The sequence below is a fragment of the Rhopalosiphum maidis genome, chromosome 3 (genome assembly GCF_003676215.2).
Source record: "Rhopalosiphum maidis isolate BTI-1 chromosome 3, ASM367621v3, whole genome shotgun sequence".
Taxonomy (NCBI): Eukaryota; Metazoa; Arthropoda; class Insecta; order Hemiptera; family Aphididae; genus Rhopalosiphum; species Rhopalosiphum maidis.
The window spans coordinates 21,700,591-21,725,842 of NC_040879.1; the positions used below are offsets into that span (position 1 = coordinate 21,700,591).

At 28.1% G+C, this 25,252-nt stretch overlaps 1 protein-coding gene across 1 annotated transcript in view; it reads right to left on the reverse strand.

Moving 5' to 3' along the window:
* Nucleotides 1-365: 365 nt before the first annotated feature.
* LOC113557186 overlaps nucleotides 366-25,252 on the reverse strand; it is a 38,875-nt gene continuing 13,988 nt past the window's right edge. Inside the window, exons 3-8 of the mRNA XM_026962552.1 lie at nucleotides 3,195-4,375; nucleotides 2,796-3,124; nucleotides 2,421-2,720; nucleotides 1,414-1,849; nucleotides 1,141-1,305; nucleotides 366-1,068 (exon numbers count right to left, since the gene is read on the reverse strand). Coding sequence (XP_026818353.1) covers nucleotides 785-1,068; nucleotides 1,141-1,305; nucleotides 1,414-1,849; nucleotides 2,421-2,720; nucleotides 2,796-3,124; nucleotides 3,195-4,375 — 2,695 coding nt within the window. The 3' untranslated portion in view covers nucleotides 366-784. The remainder of the gene's footprint in view (nucleotides 1,069-1,140; nucleotides 1,306-1,413; nucleotides 1,850-2,420; nucleotides 2,721-2,795; nucleotides 3,125-3,194; nucleotides 4,376-25,252) is intronic.

The window sequence follows — 25,252 nt, forward strand, 5'->3', positions numbered from 1 at the left end:
ATTAAATTATTGTTTTTGTCATAGGCATACGAGTTGTGTGTGGTGAGGTAGGACATAACTCGTTATAATCTTAGTAGTACCTCAATTACTTATAAATAAAAAAAAAATTAAATTTATATAATCTGTAAAATTATTACTAACTACGCCTATTTATTATTAGATAAGCAAACTTTAGATTTTATATGTTTTTAGTTAAATTGGATTTGTATAAAATAGGCACTTAGAACAATGTATAATATATTAGGTAGGTACCTAACTACAATCTATATGGTACAAAACAATAATTGTTCTTATTTAATCATACGATGTGAAAATAAGTAAATTATAATATTATTCAATTACTTATTATCATATGATTATAGATGTATACATATTATTTGGACTTAAGAACTAAGATAATATTAAAAATGAACAGTGTTAAATGACAAATGTATCTAATATAAGTAAAAAAGTCATATAATTAATATGCCGAAGAAAATAATTATGGAACCTATCGCAATTTTGTAAATGACTTTTGTAGTCTTTAGTCTAATTCCTTTCCTTTCTATGTCCTTTAACAGACATGTAATAGTAATAAAATCATATTATAATATAATATACTGAAATGTCATAGTTGCATAAAATAAATGCTACAAATAAATTAATTCCAATTGAGCTCCAAGTGCTTATTATATTATGTATATATATACTGTGTACGTATATTATAATTTGTATATACCTAGTGTGTATTATGCGCATATCGTACATCTAATGGCTAATAATAATATAATGTTACAACAACGTTTTATAGTGGCACAAGACCGTTTCTGGCTGTCGGATTTCTGGTCATGTATATGTCCATGTCGTGATCGGTCCAGTTATCCGATGTGTCTCCACCGCAATAATTGTTGAGCGTGTGATGGGAACCGGTGTGACTGTACCTACTGGGCGGTCTGTTTTGCGTACCCTCTCTGGTTCTCGAACGTTGTCTGGGCTTATTACGCGACGTGTTCGTGCGGCCACTGCCTGGATAACTAATGTGTGACATCCTTTCGGAGACGGCCAACGACTGCCGCGACTGTCTCAATTCTGCCAAACAGTTTAATTCGTTTATTATTGTTATAATTGTTTATAAAGTTATCAGCTCATCCATCGACTTACCGGGTCTGGAATTCACCAGATCGGACGCGTATGCATTGGTTCCGCCCAAATACCTCATGGAGTTGTTTGAGAAACTGTTTTGCGACTGGCCGTCAGCAACTGAACGCATTTTCGGCGGTTTCGCGCTGAAGTTTGAAACGTTAGAGTGTAAATCTTCGTTGAGTCCTAAAAACAAATTAACGCATCAGTTGGTTATAATAAATGCATCTAATGATTTAACTGGGGAACAGTTGATGTTCTTTGCAACATTACAAATTGTTATGACATTCTCACCTTGTCTGCTATCGGCCACTCGATACATTCGGGATGGATTAAGACTCCGATTGCTATATACTGAACCCTGGTCCCAATCTTTGTGACTGTTAAACGCATTTAGGGCGGCCAACGAGGACATTTGGGCTGCGTTTGGTCCAGCGTAACAGTTCGCCGGCAAGGTGCCGACCGGGATGCCGCTTTTGTTTGGATGACAGGATGCTACCGAGTGGTGCAACGTTTGCAGCTTTTTAGCGCGACGTTTACTAGCCGCAATGAACACGACGACGGCGATCAATACTGTGCCGCATATGGCTGCGCTCGCTGCTATCGTTATTCGGTCCATGTTACTCGTCATTGTAACCGCTGTCCGTATTTCTCGGCACTGGCTGTACGGGACCGTATCCGGCGTGATGGTTATTTCTTCCAGAGATATAACGCACACGATAATACATTCCTGCATTAATAGCAATAGTTATTAATCACAGTAATAATAATATCCACGAGTGTTTATATTGTTTATAGTTTTCCATTTTAAAGTTTTGGGCCTTAAATGAGATAGGTATTCAACTTTTTGTGATCTATTAATTTAGGGATTTACGGTTTTGGTTTAAAAACATATTTTATTATCATTTGAAATACAATTACAAGGTATTAAATAGTAATTAATAATTACTGGTTGGATATTAATATTAAATAGGTAGGTAATATGTTTAAAAATAAATTTACATTTTATAGAGGTTTTCTTATTTTTATTTTAAATTGTTTTTTAATGGTTTCAAACACCATTTAAAATATTTAAGACATACATGCATATGTTATATTTAAAAAAACTAAGATTTAAAGTTAAAAAAGTCAACTACATGCAGTCTGAAAATCGCTGGTTACTATTATTTTAAATTAAAATCTACAATATCACAAATTATAATAATGCATATTAATTGCCGGATATTAGATTATATAAGTATCTCTACAATTTACTGCAAATTATCACGGATACAAACAGTTTTATGTCTATTTTTATTTACCTGGTATGGTACATTTTTAATTTTAAATTCTCGTTCACTGGTTTCGAGCGGTGGCCCCTGTTTAAAAGTACGGTCTCCAAAAAGCCTATATACAACTCGGAATCCCAAGATATTTGCGGTTTCGGAATCCCATTGAATTATAACGGAATTATCTTGCCTATGAACACTCCGTATGATGACTTCTTGAACTTGTTTTTTAGGGTAAGTACCTAGTATAAGTGGTGGTTTCTGAGACGTCTGTACTGTCTGTGGTCGTGTTATAACTAAATTGGCCTTACGACTTGTGTTCGTTGGTTTAGTCTGAAAAAATCACATATTTAAATGTTAACTATATTTGCTGTATCCTCTATGTAATTGGTTATTTAATTTACTAACATTTGTAGAGTTTTGTGCAAAATACTTTGTTGTTGTATCAACGGCAACCGTTGTACTTTCCGTAGTCGAAGGGATAGTTTTTGTAGTTTCCATGATTCCAAGTAATTCAGAAGTATTAGTGTTTTTCACAACTTCTACTTCTGCTATCGGAGGATTCTTTTTAAACTTATTTTTCGATGTCGGAAATATATCGGGTGAAACAATTGTAGGACTAGCATAACCAACACCAGTTCCAATCGGATGTTGGGAATCCTCATCATCTTCTTCTATAATTGTGTCTAACACTGTCGATGCATCAGAAGGGCTTTGGTCGTTATCGCATACCATTTCTGTAATTTCAAATATTAATTGTAAAAATAAAAAAATAATGTATAATAAATTAAATAAACCCATACATACCTGAAGGATCGATTTTATAGAAATGTTTATTTTTAAGAAATGATGGACTAGCACAAAACTGTGGATTTCTTTCTCTGCTAGTCACTTGTAAATCACCATTTTTAATCCATTCTATTACCCATCGGATCCGGCAATCGCATTGTAAGTATCGTCCTCCTAAGCTTAATCCACGCAATGTAGTATTTAGATGCGTAAATGCTTTTTTAGGAATAGTTTCGATAGGATTTCCATCCAATGCCAGTAAGGTTAAAGAAGGATTTGCTAGGAACGCATCATTTGGTATTTCTTTAATGAGGTTAAAGCCAAGATCTAATACTCTCAATTCTGGTAGCTTACTAATAGCTGCAGTTGGATAATCGGTGAGTAAATTATTAAGCAAACTTAGTGAACTTAGTGTATTTTTGACACCATCAAACGTAAATTCTCCCAAAGACTGAATTACGTTTCTTTCTAAGTTGAGGGCTGTTAAAGCTCCTAAACCTTGAAAAATATGTGCAGAAGTTCCTGGTAGCTCACTCAAAATATTTTGTGCTAAATCTAAAAATGCCAAATTTTTTAAGCTTCTTATACACTCGGGTAAAGATTTCTGATTTGTTCCTTTAAGATTTAAATTCTTTAAACTGTTTTCAAGACCTCTAAATGCATTTTTAGATAACGTGAGGTTGTTATCTGCTAATTTTATTGTTTGTAAATTTTTTAATGAAGCAAACACATCATCTGGAACTCTTGAAATTCGATTTCTTGAAAGGTCCAATAATGTTAAGTTAATGAGTCCTTCTAAATTAGGTATTTCTTCTATTTTATTGTCTTGTAGACTTAAGTGTCTTAAATAAAGTTCTAGTCCTTTAAATGCTGTTGGTGATATTGTTTGTATTTGACAGCCTGATAATTGTAAGTTGTGAATTTTAAGATTGGCGAAACTAGAATCGTCAATAGTTTTAACTGAGCTATTATTTATATAAAGCAAGTCCAGTGTTCCCTGCGAATATTTATCCAGTGTTTGCATCAATACTTCATAATTTACAAGATCACACTGCACAGATAATTCTTGTGCCATGTTCGTTGAACATATACATGAGGACTGAAGTTCTGCAGATGATGGATCCGTTTGCCATGGGCATTGAGCCTTTGATTCGCTTATGCAAAGACATACCATAAGGCATAGTAGCCCAAATAAGTCCCTGGAAAAATAAAAATAAAATAATAAAAAGCTGCTATTAATGAATATATGATACAATGAAACATTTAATTTCAGTATTTTTTATTTATTATAGTTTCAAACTCTCAATTATCAGTTTTACAGTATAGACAAAAGTCGTACAGATTTACCATATATGTATATATAATTAAAATATCATTGTTGTTTTAAAATCATATAGGTATGTTTAAATTTAAGAATTTATTATTTATTTTGATGTTTACAGAAGCCAATAATTTATAATTTTCAAAACAAATCGTCCTAATTTGTAATAACAGTTACAGTTTTATCTATTTTAATTCCTGTTTGATATTATGGGTATATTGTAATAATCCTTAAATTGTTAAATGCAATTAAAATATTAATAATATTCAACTCATTTTAACATATAAAAATTATTAAATAAAACGAATTTACTAAGAACGTATAATGGTAGTCAGTAACTCGAAGTTTATAATAATATTTTTTGTCTAATATCTTCCATATATTCGTTAGTTTAAATATAAAAGTAGATAGGTATAAAAAGATGTCGATTACTATAAATAATAATTTGAATTATGCTTCAAAGAATCATCATAATTCTAAATTGTAAAATAATATGTAAAATGTATGAACAAATATGATATACACGAATTAAAAAATAATATTTTAAAATTGGTCAGATGCATATCACCACTACAAATATACTCATACTTGGCAAAAAAATAACATTGATGACAAAAAATTTTAAATTTCAAGTTTATTTATATACCGTGCAATTCCCAATGGTGATTATTAAATTATTGAGTTATTTTTTTTAAAAAACGTTGTTGTACCTATTAATATATTAAAAATAATATGAATAAAAAAAAATTGTTGGTGTTATTAAAAACAGTAAACATTTTTTAGCTAGGAAATGAACATTTAGTTTCTTAACAATCAGAAAAAATATTTATGAAAAACAGGTCAAAAGAAGGAAACCACAGTTGATAATTATTTATTATTATAGAAAAATAGTTTAGTATAATAATATACCTCCTATCAACATTATAGAATTTACATTGAAAATATAAACAACTTAGGAAAAACATACTTAGAACGTTTCAAAAAGTAGTAATTAATTCCTTATTAGTAACTTGGTAAAAATTACAAAAAAAAAAAATACAATTGCTAATTTATTAATATATATTTAGTTAAGTCATAAGTTAAGCACTTAAAAAAAAGATAGATATGCATAATGCCATAACGGATATATTAAAAGAATTTTAAATGGCATACAGAAACTTAGAAATGGCACTAATGCCTATATATTATAATATATAGTATCTAGGTATCTAATATCAATTTTATCAAAACATTTTTTTATTAAAAATTGATCTATTATTATCTATTATAATACAATAAATATTATTTTTTTCTTAAAATAAACTAATTGTGCTTTTCTTTACGTTTATAAAGATGAGTAAAAATAATATATTTAATATGTTGGTAATTTGGTATTCATTGTATGCGTAGGTACTACATTATGATGTTTTATTTGTATAATGTATAGCTCAATATAGCATAATATAAATAATTATATCATCAATATTATCAAATGCTAAAAAAATGTAATTAAAATTTATTTCGATAAATAAAGATTATTTTTATAATATATATAGCTTGCATTGGAAATGTAAAAAAACACAACGAGAATTGTAACTTTTTGTAAGTATCTACTGAAAAAGAAATTTTTCTTTTTCTACCGGAATGCGAGGAAAGATCTGATTTTGCACAAATGAGAAAGAAAATGGTAATATTATATTTAAAAATATTTCGATCATTAACCAATTATTAATGCGGTACCTATTCTTACTGAGAAATTAAATCGATTGGAAGTTATTTTCATCATAATAACTGTGTATTATTATACAGTTAATTATTTATTACTTTCACGATGGGTACAATAAAGTAAATCGTATTCAAACAACTGTGCAGTCGAATTATTCGGTTTGCTGTATAGTTTTGCGTTGTTATATTAGTTAATTTCAATAATTGCGACACTCCGAAGAAGTATACTACATTTAAACATTGTCCGGGCGTATACACTAGGGTGACAATTTAAAAAAAATAAAAAACGGGACAGTTGTTACACCCCCTCCCCCCTTAAAAAAATATTATTATTACTTTACTCTTTTGAGTTAATTAACCTAACCTAAATAATGTTTAGGAATATTTATTTTTTTATTATCATAATGAACACAATAATGTTGAATTTAAAAACTAATACAATTGTTCTAAATAATTAGGAAAATTTTCTTTTTATTAACTAAACCAAACTATTTTAGATTTGTTTTATAGATCGATTTATTTAAAAAATATAATGTAATGATATGTAAAACAGGATTAAGACGAGACCATTTTCTAAAAATGGGATAAAAAGCGTCCCGTTCGAGGTATGTCGGGACAACGGGACACGATGATCAAAAAAGGGACAATCCCGTTTTAAGCGGGACATCTGGTCACCATAGTATACATAATACCAATTAATAACTAGTAACTATACAGTATATACTATACATGTAATTATTATATCCTAACTCAATATGTTATAACATAGGTACCTATATTTATTATCAAATATTTTTTGAAATGATTAGAACACAGGATGAATGCAAAAGCATATGATTTTGCCCACTCCACACAGGTAAGAAAGCTGACTAGTACTAAATATATTTTAGAGTTTCAATAAAATAGGCGCGATCTAAAAATATTAGAAAATCTAATTGAACGATATTCCAAACTATATATTTTAAAGACAAGTACGTAGTCAGTGTAACGAACCGAGGACGACACGATGTAATTTAATGATCGTGTGTGTTGATTATCTGGTGTTGATGTATTCACCAGATACATGTATAGGTTACGGCTTACAACACTTACAACAAAGCCAGCGTTCTTTTCCTACAGGAATAATATTCTACTTTCATCGTTTGTTATCATATCCATCTGGCTCATTAATAATAATGTTTTGACTATAGTAGTTTTTCTTTTCTAGACAATACGCGTAATGTACCGACTATAGTAATCGAAAACCCAAAGCCTTATTATTGATCAATAGAAGCAAATTAACAAAGTCTATTTACTAATGAGATATTAACAAATTTTTGTTATCCTACCTTATCATTATAGGTAAGTATCTCTACCATCTGTTATTGTGTACCTATTCAGCAAGACCTGAATAAATTATAAAGAACAAATTTTTATAAAAACCATACGGATAATGTCTAAAAAAATGTGTTTTTAGAAAATACGACAAAATATGTTCGGGACACTGGCGAGTTTAGGTACAAAGTGGTACAATGAAAATATTACATATTTTTAAGTACTAAATAATATTATACCATTTATACCTATTATCACCACGCGAGTTTAAATAATCAATATAACATAATGTTATAATATGTGGAATGTAGGATATAATTTTCCAGTTAAAAACGTTATCGGTACTTACTACTTGTACTTACAGAAAAATATGCATATAGTTAAATGCACATTGTATAACTATATGATTATAATAAATACATGTGTTTACACGTGTACTTTAATAGCTTACTCGTATTTATTATATTTACTGTAAAATTCTATATTGAATATTAACTATACCTATAATTAGGGAACGGATTTATATTATACAATGCTATACGCACATAAACTATAAAAAATATTATGTATCAAGAATATAGAATTAAATATGAAAAAAAGGTTAGGTTAATAATTTCAGCAACATATTATATTAATATTGATCAATAATATTTAATGCATTTTTGAATATTTTTGTTTCTACTGCTGGATGTAAGTTATTCTAAAAGTAATTAAAAACTAGAATTTATAATAATATAAATAATATCATATTTAATCTCGTATTTTAACCTTAAATTATAAAATGTATTTAATTTTATGGTCAATACGAAGAAGCAATTGTAAAATTGCCACAGCGGCTATTATCTATTTATAATATGTATCTACATGTAAACGTAAAAATTATAAGCGTCTATGTGTCATACGTGTGTTTATGTGTGTGTGTGTGTGTGTAGTTAGCGCGCAATTTATAACGGGGAAACGACGTGTTCATAATACTCTATACGTACCTAACTACCTATATATGCGTTCCGGCCAAAGGATGAACGACGATAATATAAAGTACCGACGAGCGTGTATTTTATGGATGCCTTCTCTTCCCTCCACGTTGCATACGAGGCACATTACGATATTATTATTATTATTATTATTGTTATTAACACACACACGGTTTGTTTGTCTTGCGATCGTTTCGTTTTAATTACTCGTCTCGAGATCACGGTCGCCAAAACCAGTAAACCGGATGACCCGAAAACGGCGTGGTCAAACTATACGGTATATGTATGACGTGTATATTATTATATATCGTGGTATTCGTGTGCTTAGTATAATATAGAGGTATGGTATTAGAGCTGTACACGTCGACCGTGCCGACGTATATAAGTTGTGAAGAATAAGAAACGGATGCATTATATGTATGTAGATAGATAGTTTTTTTTTGTCGTTCTATGAGATAATAAAATTGTTCATAGATCGTAAGATTCGCATGGATGTGTAAATTTCATCAGATAACAAAACATTGGTACACAATAGGTTTATCACTATTTACGATTTTGTCTCGTATTATAATATGTATAAATTCCAATGGACTATAAAATACTCGTAGCATGAAACTATATTATATTCCACTGATCAGTGAAGTCGCATCGAATGGAGTGTTAGACTCCAGGTTGCATTTTAACTTATCGCACCTTGTTATGAACCCGGTATCGATTTGATGATTCTTTAATTTATACAGTGATTGTAGAGCTTGCTTCTGCTGCATAGTATAGTAACTATAAGATTGAATTTGATGGTATATCATAATTAATTATATATAAAAAAAACAATTCCAATCTAAACAAACTAAAATTTTTAATTTAAAATGCATTATAAAATACAACTGTTCATATGTTCTTTCGAAATTTTTGAATTTCCAAAAAAAATATGTCTAACTTAAAGATTAATAGAACATTAGATATCAATATATCATATTCAGTATTTACATTCACTAGCTTTAATACTGGGTAAAAAACCTGAACAAAGTTTAAAACCGCGTGTATCTTTAAATAGATTAAAATTAGTGTAAATATTTCAAAAAGATCATTATTTAGGTACCTACTACGTATTTAGAGAAACACAATGTGTGTGATGGTGGAAAATTCATAATCTTCTATGATTCAATTTTTTTATTTTAGATATTTAAATTGTTTATCCTCTCAATAATTATATCCAATTATGGCCATAATTTAAAATGCATACACTTCAAACAGTACATGAACTTCAATAACAAAAAACTGATAGAGTTTGAATTCCATATTTCTATTATGTTCAATCATTTACAGATCACTTCGACTAAATTTTTTTTTTATTATTAAATATTGTGCGTTAGTAGTTGATTCATTAGTTTTTATAATATTGAAATAGTTATTACTATTATAATAGAGTTTTTGTTATAAGAGGCAGTTAACACAAAAAAAAAATGAGAAACTTTTGTATACATAGAAAAAGCTATTGATTATTTATGTTACTCAAAGAGACCAAAGTAATTACTAATCATATAAAAAGTAATATATTTAAACCTAATCTTTCGACAAAACTTTAGCACTTTGGGTACATACATTTTAATTTTTTAAATATATTACCAACATTTTTCTATAATTAAAACGAAGAAATTTGGAATATTTGATTTTCAACTTAAGTATCAACAATTGTAATAACGGCATTTTATATATGTATGTCGTTCTATAAGTGGCATAAGAACAGTGTCTTCAAGTACGAAAGAGCACATTGAATAATCCATGCATTTATATGGGTGATACAATTCTACAAAAAATTAGACTCGCACATTACGGTGTTATGTCGATTTACTTGTCACACACAATACAGTGACATGTCACAAAAATTCTATCGTATCAATATTTGCTTATATCTTTTCCTAATACGTGGCCTACTACAGTCATCTTAACGTGCTAAACTGATAACCTACTGTTAAATGGTGTTTCGATACATATTTGGACTATTATTTATGTATGCTATTGCATATTAATTATAATTACATTTGTATCGATTTCCTTGCATACGAATTAAACACAAAAGTTCAAATAAAAAATAACTTATTTTATTGACAGCTTATTTCGGACGATGAGACCCAAACATAATAATATAAATTGTCGACAATTTTGACATTAAACACGAAACTCCCATGTAATATAATATACCTAATAATTTATAGTTACCTAGAATATTTCTTTTTTGCGTAAAAAGATTAGTGCGATATTAATTTGTTATTTACACGTTACACTGGGCATTTATGTGTAATGTGTGTATAATATACATTCATAGTATGTAATGCGATACTTAATTACTGTATGTACAGACGCGAGAAGAACAAAATTAATTATACTTCTACCTTGCAACAGTTGAAACTGTATAATTTTATCGTGCCTATTATTGTAATATTGTTGTTAAAATATAATAATATTCACATTAACAAGTGGGTTAATCGCGACGGTGCAATAAATGCAATCGTATAATTATAATACATGTGTGTGCAGGCGGAAATAAAAAACCTATGTATACGGGCATTTTAAATGTCAGAACTGTAAGTCTGTAAAATATAATAAATCTAGATACAATTGAATGGAAAAATTGGGCAACAGTTAACGAGGACGACTCCCACAACGCGATGCCACCGTGCAATGTACCTACATGTGTTAAATAATATATAATATATTATCTGATGCATCCGACAATAGTTGGACAACTGCACGAGCATACAGACTTACAAAAAACGCCACACAAGTAAATAATATAAAGCGTGATAGTAGAGGTACTCGTTATGAATAGGTTTTTTTTATTTTTTCACGAATATGTTATGATACTAGCGAGGCTTTACTTTACGGTAGTAGTGTGAAAGCATTTTCCCTCGGCATCGTCGGTTCAAAACGGGGAAAAAATACCACCTTTACTATGAATGAGCTCAGTCCATACACTTCATCAATCAGTTTGCTTTGCATAATTATATTAAATAGTTCAATGTTCAGCATAATTTAACATGGTTTTAAATTTAGAGTAAAACTGGGCAAATTAATAGTTTATTTTAATTCAGTTAAGTTGCATTAAAAAGAAAATATAACACAATTTTTTTAAACTTTTTATGAAGTTAAATAAAATCTTATTTTCTTACCAATTCAAAATAATTTAATGATAATATAGTACTGAAGTTATTGTAATTAATAAAAAAAATAATTTAAACCAAAAAAAAATATAAAATAATTTTTGACATGAAAAATAAATATTCAATTAAAATGTAATAAAATAAAATTGAAAAAAAATTAACTTGCATGAAAATCGAATTAGTCAATTTTCTCGTTAGTTAAAAAACAATTAAGTTAAATAAATGAAACTTAAAAGTTAAAATAGTTACCTATAATAGTTATGATAAAAGATAAAATAAAATAAAATTTTTTAATTTAACTTTAAATTTTTAATTTGTCAACGCACAGCTTTGGCTATATAGTTACATTGTTACATAGTATTTTTATAATCTTACGAACAATATTATTTACCGTAATATTGTGAATATACAAGTTTTAATTATGATATCCACTAACTCATTATAAATATACATGTATATCTGCTTATAAACATAACTTAATATGATGGCGGGAAGATGCACAAAGAGGGAAATTTTTTGGAGGTAAAAAAGTTAAAATAATATTTTAAAATATTGACTATTGCAGTTATATTGTTTATAACTATCGTTATTATTTTTTATATAAATAGTGATAGATAATAAATTAATTCATATTTTATTTTTATGATAATATTTTTTCTGTCACTTCCTTTTTTTTTCCCAATATACAATATCTATTGTTTAGATTTGATTGAAAAATTGGGTCAATACAATATATTAAAAAATCTCAAAATTATCGATATTGTTAAAAAACAGTTAAAAATCTTTTTTAAACTATCATCACTTATTATATACGTATTTTTAATTTTTTATCATCTAAAACTCTCGAGTCACCGAAAGTAATATATACAATATTATTAATTATGTTATTTTCTATTTGTGTTCAGTCAATTAATAAGATAGGATAGTTAAACAGTTTTTTTTTACTTTTAGACGCTAAATAGCTTATAATTTTTTTAATACCTATATGGTTATTTTTATCGCAATCGATCGCGGGATTTTATTTTGTCATTAACAATATAATAAAATGGCGCAGTCAGATTCGTCTTCATCTTGAAAATGACAGTTAATGACCCACTCTCACCTGCACTCGTCTGATGTTATGGTTCAATCAACATCATTTAAAGTTTAAAGACCATAATATTATAGTATCTTGTTTATCATCACTTGTCGCGTTATTATGTCTTACGAACTGGTCAATGACGTAATTACCCTGATATATATTTCCGGGGTTGCAAAACGATTTTGGTGTTCCTTCTTCTGCCGAAGAAAAAAAATACCACAAAAAGTCAACAGAGAGTGTTCTGCTCGTTAATATGAATCATTAACACGTTTTCTACACATTACGCCGTTCCACTATTGCTACTCTCGGATACGATTTGGTGACGGTGAGTTAGGAATGGACTTTTGTTGATGATTTTAATCTTAATCATACAATATTATGTACAATACACATAGCTGTCCTATAATCATTATTTATTTGTTGAAATAAATAAAGTACCTACATAAATAAATAAATAAACAAATAAAAAAATGAACTGTTACTAAAGTCAATGGAGTATTGCGTGAGAAATTAGATTTTTGGTCAGTTTCGATTAAATAGTCCAAATATATTGAACCTTATCCTAAGAAATGCTCCGATGCTGATTTATTTTAATTTTTAATTTTGGTGAATCAATTATGTAAAAAAAATTACCCAATCATATTATTATGTTTAAAAAACATATTAAAAAAAATTAATATTTGTGAATCAATAGTTACAAATTTACAATGATTTTCATACCTTTGAGGGGGATATATGAGTATATTTACTGTTTTCGGAAAAAATACTATAATATTTTGAAAATGTGACATTTTATACGTACGTTTCATCTGCAATTATTGACTATACCTAAGCATTATGCGGTTGTATAGGAAGTCCATAAGTGTATCTTAAGACTCAAATCTGTGGATTTCTGTAAGGTCTCATAATATCAAGTCAAATATTAAAGTTCACAATATTATGTAGCTGAAAACGAGTGACATTATCATTCTGTGCCAAAGTATGCGAATATATGATATATAATTTTTTTCCTTACATACAGAATTATAAGTTTTTCGATGAATGTTGCATTTTTATGAAATTTAAAATATTATTAGAAAACATTTACATTGTTTTTTTTTTTGCACAAGGCGACAGAGTGGCTTATTAAAACACACATCGTGCTCTGTAGATATAAATTATATATTATATAGATATCTAAAGTTTATTATCATAATGTATAGGTTACGTGACAATATGAGACCCTATGTGGTGTACGATATACCTATCTACTAATAATTAGGTACTATACAATAATAATTATAATGATTTTTATTATTATACTTCTTCCCGTATTGTATTAATTTATCGAATATTTTAAAGATGAACATCATTGGAATGATAACAGCTCACACACACACTTATATGTTATATGTGTGAATATAAAAACACACCGCGTATGTCTTATGATATGGACAGGTATAGCTGGGCGAGTCAATGACCTAAAACTCTGAGGAATGACGAAGTCATAACGGTACTCGCTTGCCCAGTGTGCTCACGAGAAATGAAACATTCTAATACCCTACCGTTTTTATTATTATTATTATTCTTTAATAACACTAATGATTTATCCGCGCATTTCATTAAAACGTTTTTAAACGCACGCTCATTGCTCATAAAACTTTACTATTATAGTATTATACAATATATAGCCCTAGAATAACACTTCCTCCGACAAGTCCGACCAGATGATTTTTTATTATTATTATAGCTATGAATGATGATAATATTTTTAAATATTCTATGCGTAACACTGTGGCGTTCTATTGATTAGCGTATAGCGAATAGTAACGTTAAATTTGAAAATAATTTAATTTTTCCGCAATTTCTCTATTAGAAAATTTCCGAAATTTAATAAATTAAAAAAGAAAACTTAACTTGTACATTTTAAATTTTAAACTCACGAAAATTTGCTGAACTGTATTAATTTAGGTATTGGAAATTATTAAAATTAAAAAAAAAAATTAAGAATTTTCTGAATTGGACAATATATATACCTATAATAGAATATTATACATTTCATATTTATATGTAAGTATAATAAATCGTGATGCATTTTAATATTTTAGAAAAATGTATTTAATACAATTAGCAATTCTCTTTACACTAATATCACTAAATTTTGCGGTAAAACGTACGTAAGTATAATATACCAGGTTAGGTGATTATAAACTGTAGTACTCACTGATTGTTACACTGCAGTCAAACTACTGGTATTATAATTTATTTGAAAGATTCGATTAATTTTCAATGATATTTTGTATCGTGATGTAACGCGTATAAACGATTTTTAGTTACAAAGCATATAATACATATTATATAAATATATATATATATATACATCGTTTATGAGTTGAAAGGAAAATTAATTTGATCTGTTATTCAACACTCAAAAAATATAAATGGCAAATGTGTATATACCACCATGGTATGCGTGTAATCTAGCATAATCTCAATAATAGACTCAAGCCGGTTACCGAATATTTTCTTCAAAGACGCATAAACGAAAACTATGTCACTGTCTTTGCAGATTGCGTGGGTTGTATACAACGAATAATCTTTTTTTTTCTTTGTCAAAGCAATAAAAAACAAAAGGTGAATAGGTATATAATAATATCATAGTATACAGTTTGTCGTAGCCAATTTATGTTGTTATTGTATAACTAATTGATAACAGGAAAAAATAAACCTCACTAGTATTATATTATATGTGTTTTTATATAAAACATGCTGGCGTTGAAAAAAAATTGGCGGATTAAAGAAATCGTACTAATAATACGTACAAGAACATAAGATGCAACTATACTATCTATAGGTTATAATTTCACTTTTTTTAGTTAACACACACACACATATATATATATATATACACATAAATATAAATAAATACATAGTACATATTACTATATATACATACATGGGTATAAATAGCATGTAGTACGAGTATATATTTTAAAGCTACATAATTATGGTTAAATGTGTAGGTTAGATTTTTGATTTTCCGCCAATTTAATTGATAAATTGTACAAGTTAAAGGAAATACCTGGAAGATTATATAATGTCGTCCTGAAACGAAGGTAATAAATGCTAATTAAAGTAAATGCTGTGTAAATAGAATATTATTATTGTCGGAATTTAAGGGTGGAGAATAAATTATGATACAATGAGTACTTTAAACGAAACTATTCAGGGAAGTGAATAAAAGTACTGACGAAATAATAATCAATAATATAGTGCACAAAAATAAAAATGAATGTTTGTTTGTCCTCTATTTTTATTATAACATAAAGATAGTTAAAAAATTGTTATAATAGGTAACAATTTTTAACGATAAGTACTGATTTTACGCCAACTCTTAAGTATTCGTTGAATCTGTCTATACATTTTTATGCTATTTTTTAAAATTCATATTATAGCAGGTATATTTATTCCATGTTATTAATTGAAAATAATATTATATCCAAAACAATGTTATACAACTTTTTCATTTAAGTAAAATATTTACGATCAATATAATCTATATACAAATAGTATAATTATCAGAAAAAATGTGTTATTAAACATTTATATAGGTTTGATGTGCATAAATTAGGTTTCTCATTGACGTTAACACTACTGCGTTCATGGTTTATACTCAGGATTTTTTAATTTATTTTAAGATGTTCAAACTACTATTTCGTATGTGCTCTCTGGTAAGCTTTTCTTCAGGAGCATTACTCGCATTTTTACCAATAATACTATAAAAAACAATTAATGACAAGTGACAACAATGTTTCTTAGAGTACTCGTATTATGATTTTGAAACAACCGTATGTCCAAATTATATTGTTTAGTGTTTCTCTTAATACGTTGCTTACAACTTCACATCTAATACATTTATACACATATAAGTCTATGATACAATATACGTTTTTCTGAACAGATGAATTATATACAATTTTCAGCTCGATGCAACTCATCCAACTGTTCGCCTTAAATTATTACTTAAAATTAAATTTGAAATACTTTAATAAACATTTAACAGTAAACAAGAAGATAACAAATGTATTTGAAAAATCGTCGGCAATGCAAAATTATTGTATACATATTACCAACCAATTAAATTCGTTACAATTACACATAATTTATATAGGTACAGCTTTTTATCGTGTGAAAATACAATTTATTAAGTATAGTATAATATTTTATGAACCATATTACTACCTATATCCTATGTTGTTAAAGATCGTCCAATTAAATTTTAAACAATATTTTTCACAAGCATAATTCAATATAATATTATGATATTTTTACTACCTAAATAGTTTGCACGTATATCATAATATACAAAACACATACCTCTATAAATAATAATAAATACAAAACTTCTATCTAGTATTTTGTAGTTTTGTATATTTTCAAAGTTTTAAAGAGCAGTTAAGTACGTGCCCAAATTAAATTCATGCAAAGCAAAATGTATGATGGTACGTGCTACTATGTATAAAGTGTAACTAGGTTTGCGCGTGACCCAGTAGTAGGTCCACATAGTAATAAATAATGATTTTCACGTATCGATAAATTCGTGATGGAATTATGGCAAGTACTATCCTATAGTCAGCAATATGTTACTATGACGCACTACAGTTTACCTGCACTTACGAGCTTACATTATTTATGCGTGGAATGTGTATTTTTGTGACAATGAACATTTTAATAATATATTATTACCAAACGGTCACTGTCGTTTCAAAGACTTCATGATACAAAGCTCATGAAAACGTATCATACACCCACTGAGAAGAAAAATATTTACGCATTTGTTGCTGACTAGATCAAAATATTATAATAAAATAAACATAATATAGTATGATAGGTATAATGGCGTTTTCAGTCGCTATATTTTACGACCGATGACACTCCTCTACGGATTATCCGAAAACCAGTATTTCTGCGTAACTAACCGAATAGGTATTGGTATGTATTTATAAATAACTGGCCATCTTCAGAAGATAGGTGTAATATTATGCAAAAACTGACTAGTTTTCAAAATAACAAACTGCCTAAAGGTTCACAACACACTGTCATGACGGAGGTGGTAAAATTGTATACGCCGTAATACCTTATTTTAGATTCTAAACGGAGTGATGAATGTATTAATTTTACAATGATATGTGTTTTTTTTTTTTTTTTGGTGTCTGTCATCACATTTTAGAGTAGTAATAATGCTTCGATTATCAACTTCAGCTCCTCTTTGAATAGGAAAATTTATCTAATTGGTACTTTGGGGGGGGGGGGTCAAAAGTAAAAAATTTGCTAGTAGTTTTCAAAAGCGTCGGGAAAAACCCTGAAAAAATAACGGAAAACCGGGAATTTTTACGCATAACCACTTTTTGACATTTGGTTTTGCTGTAACTCAAAAACGAATCATTGAAATTTTCACAAAATATTTATATTATGGTTATCTATTTACGATTAAATTTTCAAAATATTTTGACCTTTTTTAAGCTACTTATAGACAATTGAAATTTTCTACTTTTTTAAGTTTTTTTGCTTAAAATGCCGATAAAAAAAATTTGGCTATCCAAAAAATCTTTAAAATTTAAATGTTTACGAAATATATCAAAACCGCGAAAATCATAGACTGACAAATCATCTTCGTTTAGAATCGTTTTCGTATACAATGATACATGTCATTGCATTAAAATCTAACACATCTATTATAGTGACCAGTGAACTACTCTCCATCTCTACTATTTTAATATCAAGTTTGTTCGTGTTGTGTAAAGTTTTTGGTCCACAAAATTAATTTGTTCAAAAATTTACGAAAATGTGTCTAAATGCATATGATTATATAGCATAGTATGAGTAAAATATATAAATATAGTATTAATAATTGATGTAGGGCGTTTCATCAAGCAAGTTCATCTCTGTTTTTTGCTTTAATAACGAATTTATTGAAATTATGGTTTCTGTAATTTTTAAGGAAGTTTACTCATTTAAGCACCACATTTTTATATATTTATATTTTTTATATAATTTATTGTAAATTATATTGTAACAATACAATTTTTTTCATATGAGAACCAAACAATTTGTTTGAAAATGTTTATATGTCTAAATTTAAATTTAAACGAATAGATTTTGAATTCTTAGTTAATTCATTTTAATATTTTAGAAATTACACGCTCAATTTTTGATTTACATACATCAACGTTTTCAAAACAACCACCTGTTTGCCAAAAGTTAAAATTAAAATTTTAATACATTTTTTATTAAGAGAAAATATTGGAGTGGGCATGCTTGGTAGATCACTTTGTATAGTTTTTACTATTTTAATGTAGGTAGATATAAGAAGGGTAATATTGAACAGTTTAGGTGATAATTTTTTTTTAATTTTTCCTTCTTTATAAAAAATATAATATGTTCACTGATAAAAATTAATTTTAGACCTACATGTTATCTATATAATAATTAAATGGGAATAACAAATTTGACTAAAAATCCTTAGTATAGTTAGATATTTATTGAACAAGCAAGTTAGCATTACCAAAATATAGACATTTGGAAGATATAGAAGTGAATAAGTATAAATATATGAAATATAAATAAGTATAAAGTATATGTAGTAGAAAAAAATCTAATGTTTAAAAAAATTAACTCTTAGCTGTTTTTATTGTTATTAACAATATATTGGATATTAAAATGGAATATGTCAAAAAAATGTGGCCGTCCTATGGAGATCATCACCCTTAACACCCTATTATTGTTGTATATGTATACACATCGCTGTATAGCTAAATATGTATTAATAAGCTGGACAATGTCATTGGATTCGGTCTTTCGAGTTGTCGAGATAACTTTGCTCATTTTAAAGTGGCACGTAATCGTAAAACCAATTTGGTTTTCTCGGAATCTAAAATATAGTTTGTTTGTATATACGCACGTTGCAAACATGCATATTTGTGTATGTTGCCGAAGAATTAATAATGCGATTGTATAAAAAACAAAATAAAAAAGGAAATCGATTTGGTGCACCCATTTAAATTCGTTGCACCTATAATACTTACAGCCATATAATAGGTGTAAGTACAACATCAACCGCTAAAATCTGTGTGGTTTAGACAAATAAAACCTCTCGGCTAATATCGTAATGGCGAATAGAACGAATTTCACCGAGCGGTTGCCGGAACGACCGAGAGCCGAATCTCGATCTTGCGAGATAGCCAGGCATTATACGCATAATAATAATAATACGATAAAATATCCGTATATATTATACATGTACCGTAATCACGTTACCTAGGTTATAAAAACATTGCACCCAAACGGATAATAATATAATAATAGATATTATAATGTGTGGGTACACACAGAGAATCTTTGTCGGAGAAAATACGCGGCAAAGAACCTATTATATTATTTATAAACTTATACAGTATACATATATATATAGATAGTCATCAAAAAATATTATATGATATGATGTTATTATGTGTGTTAGAGTGTTAGAATACGACTAAAAAGACCGCCAAACTTGCAAAATGAGTGAAAAGTAAGATAGTTATATCTATAATATATATATTATATATTATATATTATACTTATTTATAGTACAAAGACTCGGTTAAAGCGTATAAAGCCAGTTTCCGTCTTTCCGATTTCAGAGACGAGCGGTTAAATTATATTATAAATATATTATAGGTGACGGCAACGACACGTTAAAATGTGAATATGTTTTATGTTTAGGTAAGTGGCATTTTACGACTGCACGCAACGACTGAAACGACGGCACCGCAATATTGAATCTGATTTACATCATACGCTGTGGGTACTCACCATAATAAAATATACAATATTATAATGGTGCTACGTGTGATATGACAAAAATTTGTTCCGGAAAACTTTCTTACCGGCACTCAAATATGTTTTGTCCCGGATGTGTTTAGTGGTTTGTTTAGGGTATAAATACTTATTTTAAAGTTTTATACTACAATTTGGATTAAAATTAGAAAAAAGTAAGCAAAATAACTCATATTTTGCCCTTAATTGTAAAAAACAATAGGCACATCTTAAAAATGATACATAATTTTTTATAGTTTTTGTCTTGAAATTTTTACATACATATTATAATATAATATTCATATTAGATATATTATTATTCACGATAAAATATATATTTATAGTAATATACTCGTAGACTAATAGACCGTCTCCGCTCAGAATTGTTTTTTTTGTATCCAATCTTGAATGATTTATCATTGAATTTAAATTCTATTTTGTTTGTATTTAAAAATAAATGTTCTGTTTTTTAAATTATAAGTTTCCAATATATTATCACTCTCTAATGAATTGATAAAATCTCTTTCGATATTAATAAAAATAACTAAATTTGAGAAACAATCTTGCATAGGCACACAATGTTCTTAGTCAATTTTTAGCTTAATTAAAGAAAATATTTGTCGTGATTTTTATTATTCAATAAATATTTAGAATATTTAGAAGAAGGAGTGGGCTATGGAAGTAATTGGAAGCTTATCCCCTCTCTTTTCGAGCACCCACCTAGTCAATACAGTAATAAATTCAGTGCTTATATTGGGAACTGAAGAAGAAGGATGCAAATGTGTAAAAAAAAAATGCGCGTACCCCTCGATTCAATCACTGAATTAATATGACAATGACCACGTTATCGCAATCATGTATAAATTGCGTGCGTGGATTGGAATAAAATATGATAAATTATTTCATCGAATAAAAATAGGAGATATTGGCTGACGCAAAAATGGTTCATATTACTATTATATCTGCGCAGGCACGTATCAATTTTCCATAACGATACTATCACGCGGCTGAATAAATTATAACAACAATACGCATTTAAATTGCGCCCGCGGAATACCGATGATGGACGACGCGATAATATTATAATATAAGTCTGCCACGTGCCACACTTTTGATATTATAATAATATATTATATCTGTTCAAGCGATGGAGAGAGGTCAGGGATCTATAAAATGTATAAAACACTTCGTGCCGATACCAAGAAACGCTTTAGATATATTATTTTATACTACCATTATAGTACTTATTGAAATAAACTAAAAAAGATTGAACAGCTTTTTCTTATGAGAGATGATAAACAATACAATATTTTATTGATGTTATTAATTAAATGCATATAAAAACAATATACACGCTTATTAGGCATTTAATTATTGTGGGAGTAATTAATTAGATATGAATGTAAGGGGATGGTTAACATTTATAGTAATAATTATCATCTTTTTTATTTATAGATATCTATACAGGAATATAATAAATTAGTATAACTAAACGTTTTAACATAATATTTAATATTCTAAAAACATTCATATTTTAAATAACCCAATTTACAATATTGTTAATAACACTATAGTTTAAAAAAATTCTAAAAAGTTTTTATACTTTTTAGTTTGTGATCAAACCTATTGATCATGTTTGTAAAAATGCATGCTTGGAAAAATCAAAGTTACAGAAATTTATTTTATATATGAGATCTACATTATAAGGAATTAAAAAATTAAAATTACTAAACAAATTGTTTGAAAAGCAATTCAGTTCACCCCCTTGTGGTAATACCTAGGGAATGCAGTGAACATGAGCTATGCAATAAAAACATAATTTTTAGTTTAGGATACAACAGTGAACAGATAATACTTTATTGCGAACACTAGGATTACCCTCTCCCCTTGCAACAGGTAACAAATAACAATACAATAATGTAGGTTTACGATACTGCAGGTGACCACTTACAATCATTAAATTACGAATTCACGAACGTAAATAACAGGCGCTTGAAACTATTAAAAGAAAATTAATAACCACTTTCTTTCGTAAACAGCAGAATAGTCACCGAAAGTAAAAGAGTAAAGTAACTGACAGGTAATTGAATGGGTAGTTATAGATTTTATATTGTCTGATAGTTGTTATAATCGGAATATATCAGTTCTGCGTGTCGGCGAAGTGGGCGGTGATAACAGTTGTCAAGCTATGATATGGTACATCATTACACCTCCACGCGTAAGCAGGTCCTTATTGTTTCGTAGCCCGTGGTTGACATATATTTTTTTTACTATAATACTTTTATAGATATAGTTACGTTACTTACTATACATTTTATAGTACAACAATAATAATGTATGCCAAAAAAACGAATTCGGTAAAATAAAATTAAGTCCCTCACCGGTTACCTATATAAAGTATACATATTATATAGTGTGAATAGTGTGATTCACTAAACATGATTAACTCCTTTTCTCTTAAATAAAGTATCCTTTGAAAATCTGATATTTTTTCCCATATTTTAAAATTCTTGAGTTTTTTTTGGCTTGGAGTGTTTCGTGGAGATACAAAACTCTTTTTTTAATGACAAATCCCCCTTTTAACAATAGGTAAATTAATTAGCGAACAATGTTTTTGAAAATTTTAACTTTTTAAAATAAAAAAAAAAAAAATCTAACAAGCCGTTTTTAATTTATTTAACTTTTTTCATGATATGTCCATAGTACGATAATATGTTCATAATAATGGATTTAGAAAATATAGGGCTATAGTAATTTTAAAATTTTAGCAATTTATTTTAATCTATCAATATTTATAGTTTATAAAAATGGTTTAAATATAATAAATACTAGATCCAATATAACGCATATTTCATATTTTTGTAAAACCATCTTTAAAAATTCTTGTCTTCAATATAAACTATTTTAATAACGTTCAAATTTTTAAATTAGGTATATAGATCAAAATTAAAAAAAAAAAAATTATAAATAATTTACAGTTAAAAGGGAATTCTCATTTGAAAAACTTAAATTTGTATCGCCAGTCACTATATGGTACTACTTAAATAGTTATCTCAACAATTTTAAAATAATATGGATTTTAATAAGTACCAATTTTTTAAGAATTCTAAAAATCAGAATTTGAATAAATTCATTATTAAATTAACAAATGGGGGTGAACAAGCTTGGTGGTAAATTTATATGTATGTAACAAATAATACTGCATTCAAGAATACCATATTCCTAAATATCACGTGCAGATATTATTTTGTTATAATAATATACCGTTATAAATAGGCGTGTGCGAAGACCACCTGTGCCGCATTTTTGTCACGCCGTCAATTTGTCGCCGTTCAACACAGTTCACGGAAATGAAACCGTCGTAATATAATAATATTATAATAATCGATACTACTCGAGTTCCGCCAATTTATCGGTTTTCACTAGTCCAATCAGCCGGTAAAGTGTTTGTCGACAACACGTCAAAAACGGTCGAGCCATCGCCGGCGAAGCGAACGTTATTATTATATGTATATACTATATATAGTATATAGATAGGTACTTGTTAGCAGCAGGTATCGTTTTTTAGGCAAATATCGCTTAGTATGTATTTTGTATGGGCGGAAAATCGGTTATGTCAAATATTGTTATATATATATCGGTTCGTAAATGTATTTATTAAAATACATGTGATGTGAGTATAATAATATTATAATGTAACGTTATGTTTATAGTAAGTAGGTAACGTATTTCGATAGATTTTTGTGATTTATGTAAAAAAAATGTATTCAAACAACTACTGACGAAGTAATTAGTAATGATATAGTGATAAATTATAGATGTAGTCATTGGATCAGGTATTACAGTTAATATAGTTTATGTATAAATAGTGTTGCATTAGGTACAATATTTTTTTGGAAGGCAATCGAATAACCTTTCGAAAAAAAATTGACGGAAGGCAATTCGTGAGCGCCCAAACAAATAGATTTCGATAATGAACAATAATACTAATAATACAACTTTTGATTTATTTGTTCTTTTAGAATTCATTATAATATATGTAATGTTACTTTAGCAAGCTTAAAAATATTACGTACTATTATTAATTCTTTAAACTTATGACTGAAATATTTAAGTTCTCTCCTACTAAAATAAAATGGTTATGTAAAAGTAACAAGGAAAACGGAGAGACGCTTATATACAATCTTACTGCAGCTGTATCATACTATTATATTGCACATAGATACGTTTAAGTAAACTATATAGTAATGTCTCGTAACGATAAACGTAAAAGTTAATAACGTTTAAATTTCTCCCGACGTTAAGCCATACAATTTAATTTTTTTCGTTATTTGAACTCGGCTCTTAGTGCTCTTACCTAATAAATGTGCATTCATTCCTTGCCTCAAAAGTTAAAATGTAATATATCATTTTGATTCGTGGTGATAAGCGTATATGCGTAATTTAACACACGTTTTACTATGGCTAAGGTATATACAATGTTAACATTATAAATTATAATGTAGATATTATGGTCTACGACTATTTGTGGTCAGACACTCAGACATAATATATACATGTATGTATAAACCACTCAACCACCAGGTTAGATCTATAATAAGAGGTTTTTTACGTGGCATTTTATTTTGCTTTATTGTTTTTATTCACAACCATTTTTCAAGTGTTATCTAAATTTATTGTTTCAT